The following is a 10,293-nucleotide window of genomic DNA, read 5'->3' on the forward strand; positions in this document are numbered from 1 at the left end:
AGTTATAAAGTAAAAAGGTCAAAGGTTCAGACAGGCATAAGGATTACAAAACTACAAGTTTGTCAGAGTTCCCCCCAGCCCAGGTTTAAACAACCAGGGTCAAGCAGTAGCGTTCCAATTAAAACCCTATAAGGATACTTTGTCCTTTGAACTTCACAGGGAAAGAAAAAAAAAGACAATTTTCTGATTTAGAAGTTGTTTTGAGGACCCATCTCAAAATCAAACAGATAAAGGGCATCCAACAACAGCTCACCTAAACCAAACACTCAGTAACCCTTGGCTGCCTGTGTGGGGGAAGTTGGGATGAGGTAATCATGTTCTCCTATATTAGTGTGCTGACCCTTTGTAGGGCATGAAATTAACCATCAGCAAGGAAAAAATCTGCTACTGCTTAAACTACTTTGCTACGCAAAGTGGTCTTAAAATGAAATATGGGGATTGAATTTCGTCTGGCAGATTAACTTGTCTAACCTCTCTGCAGGCATCCCTTCCTGCTGAACTCATTTGAGAAACCATTCCAGACCCTACTGGTGCACAGGCCTGTGACAAACAAATGTAAAAGCAACTCTTATTTTATTTCAATGACATTAACATCAGTTTTGTGGAAGATGAGGAGCCAGACATTAAAAAAAGAACAGAGGCTTAAAAAACCCCATAGTGCTCTGATAGAAAGTATCCCATCTCAGTGTGAAATTTTACCAAAAATACCACCCTAAATCTACAGCAACAGAAGAATGCAGTAGTGACAAATATCAGTCCTGCATCTTGCAGTCATTCCTTCAGTGCACAAACCAAAGTGTAAGGCAGATCTGAGTGCTTCTTACTGCTTGGCACAAGTCAGACACAAATGGCTGTAAATACTGATTTTGTTGCCTTGCTTGAGACAAGATCCTGCTAAAGCACAGGAAAAGTCTGAAATTGTGTTTTAAAATAAAGAGGTCTGTTCTGATTGTTTGAAAGAGTAAGACAGAAATACAGAGCACAGTCCAAGCCACACAGCTACCCACAATAACTTAATGCCTTCCTGCCACAGACTCACAAGAGCCTTAGGAGAATATAAACCAGTATGGTTTGAATACAAGTGAAAGGCATGATGAAGTACACCAAGCAACTATTACTTATTCCATTCCAACCTTGACTATCACCTTCCATCTAAAACAAAACATCTTGGGAGAAACTGTCTGCAACATTTCCCATTCCCAGCATGCAGGTAAAAAAAAACAAAAAACAAAAAAACCATCCAAAACAAAACACTTTTGATTTAACATTTGATATGTTTTGTTTTCAAGGACAAGTTTTGCAAGAAAAATGTTGCCACACAGAATGAAATACGACTTCTATTTTTCATTCCAATTGGTTACTGCTCAAATATTCTGCATTCATTTAATCCAAAGGTATTGTGTCTGAACAAGCATCTTGTGAGTGACTGGGAGAAGTTCTCACAAGGTCAAGCACTACCTGGCACAGCATGACAAAAATGCAATGCTAGATTCTGACATGAAAAAATCCACTTCAGGAATTAGCTACGTACAGAAATATGTTAAAGAGTGGTAAATAGTAACATTTAACCTGTGAGCAGATTTATCAGTTTGTACAGCAAAGGAATTAACTCTTGGAGCACTCTGGGAGCACAGAAAAGATGAGAGTTACAAGAGAGATAACCTGGGACACCACTGGTGAAAATGGCACTTTGGAAGAGAAGAGGCAGAGAGTGACTCCTCAGATGGAAACCCCTGAGCTCCTCACCTCATGGGGGACCTGAGTGAACAATGCTGGTGCTACCCTGCCACAGCAGAGGGTGTTTCCATGAGCTGGGAGCACTCAAGGGGAAGCCAAGCAATAGAGAACTGCAAACAAGAAGATGCAGAAACATTTTCACAGCAGTAGCTTCTCCTGCAAACCCTGCATGCACATGACTAACAGAGTCCTGAAGCAGCCCTCTCTGCTGTCACTCCACCTTCCAAATCCTCACATCCAGCTCCCTTGCTCACAGGCATTCTAGCTTTTCTGCAGGTCAACTTCCACCTGTAGCTACCCCAGGGTTTCAATTCAGAACAGTGCCATTTTAAAGAGGTATGGGAAATGCAGAATAAACACAGGAAGATTAAGTACTTTGCACTTATGTCTTAATGAAAAGCCATACATAAAGAAACCATGTAGTAACAGGGAAATCACAGATTCCATCAAAAAGAAAAGGGTAGTGACATTCCTGGCTGCAGAGAAAATGTTTGGAATGGTGAACCCTTAATGCTTAGTAACAAGGAAGTAGATGAAAATAACCTAAATTTTTCAAGTACCATTATCTGGGAGGACTCACTTTCCATTCCTGAAGTATGAAAAAGTTGGCGTTATTGAAACACACATGAACACCAAAGAATGTATCCTGTTACACAGGACATGCTACACTTCAGTTTGACTTTCACCAAACCACACCAAACCTGTAAGCACCTAAGTAGTCCCACAGGCACAGATCAGGTTTTATCATCAAGGTTTCACCTTTCAAACCTGATAGTAAAAAAAAAAGCATTCACTGTCAAAATACATCTATTATCAAGCAGAAAACTGAAGTTCCAAATTCTTTAAACTATTAACACAACACTGCATCCTCTCCACAACCCTTTCTTAACACACAGAATTGCAGTAAGTCACATTAATCAACTGGTTTACTTCAATAAAATACATAACCTGGCATAAGTGGAACTAAGCAAGTTTGATGTGCTTGTGTGTCTGAATTACCATCTAGAAAGAATTATTTTTGCTGGGAAGAAAATTATCATCATCTCATCCCATCCATGCCTTCCTTCTCCCTGCACAGCCTATCAATAAGCAAATCTGAATAACTTATCCAGCTGTGACTAGATACTTTAAAGATCTTCATAAAAATAACAGAAAGCAATGAGAAGTCTGTGTATCAAACAACCACCCAAATAAGTGTTAAAGTTACTGAAAAAGAAAACTGGTCGAAGCTGATCTCTAAGTTTTCCCACGTCCCCTCCATGAGAAAGTTCACACCATTCAGAGTAGCTGCTTCTGGCAGAAAGGAATGTCTGACTACAAGTGACTCTTCAGCACATCCAAGAAACATCTGCCAAAATCAACTTTGCTCTTTAGAAGATAATCAGGTGCTTACAATTACTAAAGAATAATAAGGTCTTGCCAAGTACAAGAAACGAGCACAAGACCGCAGGTTCCTGGAATTAAGCACACTGGCACGCCTCCCCCGCAGCTGTGGAGCACACGGGTGTGAAACAGACCATTTTACTGCTGCTGAAACTCACAAATAAGTAAATATTTATTATCCTACCCACAAGAAGTGCAAACAATACAACAGCGTTACCACTAATGCAACTTACAAATAGCACAATTGCTCAAAAGGGAGTTGAATTCCCACATCGGGACAAGTAACTCAGCCCGAACATCAGTCTAGCCAAGAAACATTGTCCTACCAAACAACCACCAAGCTGTCATTAAAGAGACACTGGCAGAGGAACTGAAGTGGCAGGCGGATCCCCGCAGTTACAACAACCTGTGACCACTTTAAACCCCTGCAGCTGTGACTGCATCATCTCCTTAGCCAAGCACCGAGCACCTCTCAACACTCTTCTAAAGAGCTGGAAGGGGAGACAGAAAACGGTGAACTAATTTAAAATGAGTCCTAATGCAAACCAAATTAACCTTCTGACATACTCTATGAAGACTAAAATGAAGAGTTACCAAAATCCACAAAATTATTTGTAAGCTTAAAATTATCATGTTACAACTCCCTAGTCCTCCAAGACGACATGGGCATGTTCAGCCACTACATCACAGCTCTCAACTACAGACAACAAACTCTGACAGCTTTAACGGGCAAGAAAACAGCAATTTATAGGGCTGTGCGGTGCCATTAATAAGCCTCAGTACAATAAGCCTCCATACACGATAAATAAAACCTTTTTTCTAGTAAGTATAAGAAACCTGAGCACATCTGCCCATCCAAACAGCACTCCAAGAACTCACGTGTACAGAGTGCTTTCCTATGAGCACAGTTTGTTTTACGTGAAGAGCAACTACGAGCAAGCCCAGCAAAGCCATAGGCCCGTGAAAAACCCGTCTCGCCCCGTCCCCTCGGTTTGGGCACAGCGGACACCCCGGCTCCCGGCGGCCCCGCTTCCCCCGCGGACACGGGCGGGCGCAGCCCCGCGGGGCCCGGAGCGCCCCGGGAGGCACGGCAGCCACCGGGGCGGGCCGGGGCGGCCCCCGTGCGCCCCCCTTACCGCCGATGATGGTGCGGATGAGGGAGGCGTGCCCCGGGCAGTCCACCAGCGTGAGCTGCAGCACGCCGGGCCCCGGGCCCAGCTGCGGCGGCAGCTCGGTGCGCAGGCAGGAGAAGCCCAGGTCCAGCGTGATGCCCCGCGCGCGGCTCTGCGGCGCCCGGTCGAAGGCGGCGGTGGAGCCGGTGGTGCTGAGCGCCCGCGCCAGCGCCGTCTTCCCGCTGTCGATGTGGCCCAGCACTCCCACGTTCACGTTCAGCACTCGGGCGGCCATGGCGGCGCTGCACGCGCACGGTCCGTCTCCACAGCGCCCCTGCGGGAACGCGAGCCCCGCCGCCGCCGTTCCGCCCGCCGGGGGCCGGTGCGCGGGCCGGGCCGAGCGAGCGCCGGGCAGGGCTGCTCGGAGCCGGCGCGGTTCGTCCGCTCCGCGGCCGGGGATGAGGAGCGCCGGCCCGGCACACGCCCCAGCTCACCTCACCTGAGTTTCACTGCAGACGATGTACTTCACTCATGAGCTGTCCTAGCCTAGGTGTGAAAACCGACGCGATCCCAGGACGCCTCAACCAAACCTCTTTGCTCGCCTCTCGACCCGGAGTCGTCTCCGGACAACGCTCAGAAATCTGCGGAGCTAACTGCAGTTTCATGCCAGTCGTGGTAGAATCTACCGCACCCGCTAACTTCAAAAGCTGGTCCTCTCTAATATCATCCTAATCATTAAGAAGCTATGAACCAACATTAGCATTTTAAGCTAAAGAAAGAGGGCTCTCCCCCTCCTTAATGATATGCCTCAACTAAACCCCAGCCCCTGATTTTTTATCATGCTCACTTCATGACTCACCTTCTCCTTAATCATCCAACCTAAACTTCTGTCATTGGTATCGATAAATCCTCCATCCAGCAAACCAGCATGTCGCCCCTGAACTTGACCACGAACCTAAACTTCTTTGATCAGTTTCAGGGAGTACCAATTTCAGCAGGTTACCTTAATGCCCATCAGCTGGGGCCCCTCCCCATGTGCTCCCGGCCTGAAGGGGGCATGGGATTCACCCTGAGCATCCACACCTTCGCTCACACCTCGCCCACGCTAATTAAACGTTGCAGCTGCTTAAACACGCTCACTGTCACATCACCCCCTCCATTCTGCCCCCAGTCAAGCCCCGGTGCTGCTGGAACTGCGGTGACCAGGTTTGATTTTGAAGTCCCATAGACATTGCAAACCCACGTGAAGAAGAAGGTCACGTTTGGATCATTTACTCACCTTACACTTAATAAATTCGAGCCTTCAATTAATTTTCCTCTAAAGGGATGTCTAAGGTTAAATGCTGCATTAAAAACCATATCTTTAATGAATGCAGAATCCAAGATTATTAACAGTGGTGAACAGATCTCCTGGTAAGCACCGCTACCGCCACCAAAACAGACAACAACAAGCAGATGAACATTGGAGAAGCCTGAGGGCATTTTAGAGGCTAAGGGCGTGATTCCTTCACTGATTTAAGTCGCTTCGCTTTACAGATTACCCAGGGAGATAAATGCTTTACAGGATAAAGCTTAATACGTGTGCTCAGCATTTCAACAGTGACTAAGGAGCCCAGAGTACCTCTTCAAATGATTACAGCTCTCTGCAAGCCAAGAAACCAAGACGGTGTCACCGACTTGGAGTTCTCACAGGTGTCAAAGTAGACTAGACTTGTTCTATATTCTACTTTTTTTTTTTTCTTTGAGGGAAGTGCAGTTGCTTTTCTGCTCACTCTGTGCAGTAATACATATTGCTCATAGTAATAACATTCACACCCGAATAACTAATGAATGAGCCAGAAGTGTAAAATGACTTGCCTAAGGCTATTGTCAACATCACGGATTTGGTTTTGAGGCTTTGACTCCAAACTCCAGGCTATCTCCTACAATGAAAATTGTTTTATATGCCAACACTTTCAATATAAAAAGTTTGGTTTAAAGCTGGGTGCAAATTACTCCTCCTTCCCAAATACGTGGAAGTCAAGATGACAGAATCAATGACTCAAATGAAAAAGAGGAAAAAAAATTGCATTTCTTCCTAGCACTCAGTGCTATTTGAGAGACAACTGTCTCCCTGAAGGAAAGACATGAACTCTCAAGGAATACTGAGCTAGCCTAGCTAATCAGCTTCTTGAGCAGAATAGTTCAGCCTGATGGAATCTGTCATGGGAGCCAAATTAAGCATAATGTCACTTTTCAGACCAAGTTCCCAGGCTTTGAATAGTTTCCTGTTAAATCATAAGGCTCATATACACTTCCTTGTGCTGAATATGTTACATTAATGTGCACTTGCAAAGGAAAGGGAAAGTTTACATCAATTCCCATAAGGCCCTAAAAAGTTAGAATCCACACAGATATCCCTGTATCGTATAACCTACCCTTTAATTATTTTCTTTTAGCATTGTTAGATGAGTTCAGAAGGAAGAGGTGGGAAAAGATCTGATTTTCAACCAGAAAAGGTAGTATCCAGAAATCCTCTCGAAACATCTAAAATAACAGCTATTTTTCAACAAGCCTTGACAATGTAGAAAGGTCTAAAACTTTCTACAACTCCTGAGCAAACTGGCAATGAGGTCAAGGAGGTCCCATTTCAATACTCAGATGTAAGAGGCCACAGCAGGACTCACCTGAGATCCATTCTGGTCTGCGAGCATAACAAAGAGATGCATTTTGCTCAGCCAGAATTTAGAGAGATACTGGATAGAACTTATGGGATGAAAAAAATATAATTCTTTCTGTTAAGGATAGCTAATAAGGAAGGATGATAAAAATCCACAGGAAAATGGTTTTCATTCCACTCCTCACATAAAAATATTGGCCCTTCTTTTACTCCTGAGTGACCTGCAATAAGGAGGAATAGAAATGGAGGTTTAATTTTATCTTTTTAGACACAGAAAAGATCTGCAACTTTCAACATAGGGAAGCAGTTGCTCTTCTGTAGAAGGAAGGAAAAAAACTCAGTGCCTGCACCTTTGTTGTTACCACTGAGATCATACCTCTGTCTCCAGCGTTTTAAAGTCTGTGGGTCTAATTTTGTCACATATCACTTGAGGAAATATCAGAGTGCACATAGTACCTGTGAAATTAATAACTTCAATCACCAATATCAAAGAAGAAATATGATAAAGACAAACATAAGCACTTTTATTCAGCATTTAGAAAGGTCCATTCTGTTAGCTTCCAAAGTTTTAGAATTAATTACAAATTTTGAAATTAAGGTGTGGCATTCAGTAGTTCACATCACTCCTATTCCTTTGAAGAGTAGAAAAATAATCAGTTTCTTTTGCAGGGAACAAAACAAGACATGACCACTATCCCCACCACTCCCCACCCCTACATGAAGGTCTTGGTATTACTGAGAGGGAGAGGGAAACCTGGCAAAATGAGAGAATCCCAGCTTCTCCAGATTTTTCTATATCCCTCCCAAAATTTGTAGCATTTAGCTGTTTTCCCATAAATAAACCATTCTCCATCCCAGTTGTTCTCTCCTGTATGGAATTTCTTCCTTAAAACATGTTCACTTTAATGCTCAAGTTTATGGACTCATGGGAGAAAGGGCAGGAAGTCAGACTTTTGGGATAGGGTAAAAATGTAAAGGTCATTCACACACACACACACACATACTCTCTCTCACTCCAAAAATAATACACTATTTGACAGTTTCAGGATTCAGCATGTCCCACTGAAATTTGAAAGCTTATGTGAAACTAGGCCACGTCCTGTAACCTCAAACATTTAGTCTAGGAAAACAGCTCTCAGGTCTCCAGCTCCCACCTCGGGTATCGCATGACGTCTGTGCCAAACAGAGGACCTCAAACCAGGGGGCAAAAGAAACCTTGGTAAAATGAGTTGGTTAAACCTGGGGAATAACAGTTCAGACTGTTAGTGATATTTTTTTTCTGGTTAGCTGGCTAGTGAAATATTAAATTATACTCAAAGCATCCATAGAAGGAGCTGGGCAGGATGGTTGTACAACCGACCTATGTTCCATCTGGTGGCCTGGACAAAGGAGGAAGAAGACTCATGTTTGCAATTGAATTATTTTATCCTCCCTCTCTAATACATTAACTACCTTTAAAAAATCACAGAAAATCATGTAAAAGTTGAGGTTTTATATTTCCTCGTACTGATGCATCACAACACGAGACACCAGCTGTAAAAGATGATACACAATGTGGAAGTTTAGTTCTAAACTTCCCAGTAGTTCCACTTCTACTCTGTTCTTCCTAGGGAATAAACAATTAATCCTGTGTGGTCTAATGGATTATTGTTTATTTTCCCTCATGTGAATATCCTCTTTTGCCCCTCTTTAACTGCAGCTTCAGGACAATCCTCAAAGAACATATGGAATGAGTAAAACAGTCAATATAATGAGCAATGCCAAACCTGACACAGTTAATACCTGTGAGCAAATAAGGAGAATCCAGCCTTACATTTATCCTGCAAACTATTTTTTACTTTTATTTCTATTGAGGTATCCTCTTCTACTATAAACACAAGCCCAAATAATTTCAATCACATTTTCTGCAGGTCAATATTAAAATTGTACCTTCATTGTGGCAGCAGATTTTATTTACTGAACAGCAATGGTTACTAGCAGACAGAAGTTTTAGGCTCTAAATTCTGAGTCTGAGATATCTTATTGCTGTTGACAAACAATTAACACTCTGTTTCTTATCCACTTTAAGCAGGAAAAATCCCTAATTAGTATTTCCAAAGTTGAAGAATCTTATGTAGCATATCTGATTTTTGTAGACATAGAATATTTCTATCCTTCCTCCAAGGTACAGTGAAAATTAACAGCAATTCTCTATTCCTACCATCTACATTCCTGTATATTGAATTTCACCAAAAATAAATAAGCAAATATTATTAAATAGACTTTGAAATGCCATAATCTCAAAAACAGGTCTTGTTGCAACATCAAACAAGATAACGTGGACCATATGGACAAGTTTCAGTCTAAGTTAACAAATTATTATATATTTCACCCTTTTGAGAAGGAGGGTCATTCCTAGCCTGAACCCCTTGATAGCAACACCCCTGCCTTCAGAGCTCTTACCAGACTTGCTAATTATTCTTCCAGAACTGGCAGAAACTTGAACTCTGACCAGACTTACCCACAGCACTTGGGGCAGTTTAATGCACTGGAGAAATCAGAGTTGTATATTTGCTCTTTTACAAAGGAAAAAGTCTGCAGCTCACTACCATTAGGTGTTTGTATTCTGCGACTAATATGACCCTGAGAGGATGTAGAGAGTCTAATGACATACACACTTTTCTAATTATTTAAAGAATAGCTCATATTTGCTAGTCAAAAATTCTTAGCTGAATGGTTCTATAGCAGGATACCCTTACAAAGGTGCTGAACCACACATGTGTGCAATTATATTGTAATTACAAATTTAAACTAGAGTATGTAAATATAAACTGACAGAACAATTAACAGAAAAAGCAAGCAACAATAAGCAAAGTCTTTTCTTTGCCAAATTACATTTATAACAAAACTAATGGAAGCTCTTGAACAAAGAGGGAACGAATAGCATGTATATGGTTCACTGGGCTTTTGCAAATTGAACCATAACTCCCATTCTCCCTAAAACAGCTCTCTGAGTTTGTGCTGTCACAGGACTGCTTGTGCAACTCCCCTGGCAGTGCACAGGAAAGCCAAGATGGCACCAGACATCAGTCCTGCCTCATACCACATTAATCCACTGGCTTCAAACACTGCAGACACAGACATGGTTTTATAATCACAGAAAACTCTCTGTATCTATGGGAAGAGTCCCTTGTCTTTTTTTCTGTGGGAGAGATCACAGTACCTACAACAGAGAGAACTCACTGGAACTGCAGGCGCCCAGATCCCATCTAAAATTTCACTGTCAGTGATCTCCATATGAAACTTTTAAACCCCTGACAGAAGGTGCAGGAGTCACCACCAAGCCCCAGTCAGGAGCTGTGGCATCAGACCTTGGAAATACAGATTTTTCTGCCAGGCCATGAAAAGAACTGATGGGAAGCT

The 10,293-nt window shown here is 42.7% G+C and overlaps 1 protein-coding gene across 2 annotated transcripts in view; it reads right to left on the reverse strand.

Annotated features, from left to right (window-relative positions):
* The window catches only part of EEFSEC (eukaryotic elongation factor, selenocysteine-tRNA specific), a 120,800-nt gene extending 115,999 nt beyond the window's left edge, over window positions 1-4,801 (reverse strand). Inside the window, exon 1 of one of the 2 annotated variants that reach the window (XM_063164770.1) lies at window positions 4,732-4,801. Coding sequence is in view for 1 of the 2 variants with exons in the window: in XM_063164768.1 (XP_063020838.1) it covers window positions 4,257-4,527 (271 nt within the window). In the remaining variant the exon portion in view is untranslated. Of the gene's footprint in view, window positions 1-4,256; window positions 4,535-4,731 lie in introns of those variants that run through there. The other variant, XM_063164768.1, reaches the window with a different exon arrangement.
* Window positions 4,802-10,293: the final 5,492 nt, after the last annotated feature.

This window comes from Melospiza melodia, chromosome 10 (genome assembly GCF_035770615.1).
Source record: "Melospiza melodia melodia isolate bMelMel2 chromosome 10, bMelMel2.pri, whole genome shotgun sequence".
NCBI lineage: Eukaryota > Metazoa > Chordata > Aves > Passeriformes > Passerellidae > Melospiza > Melospiza melodia.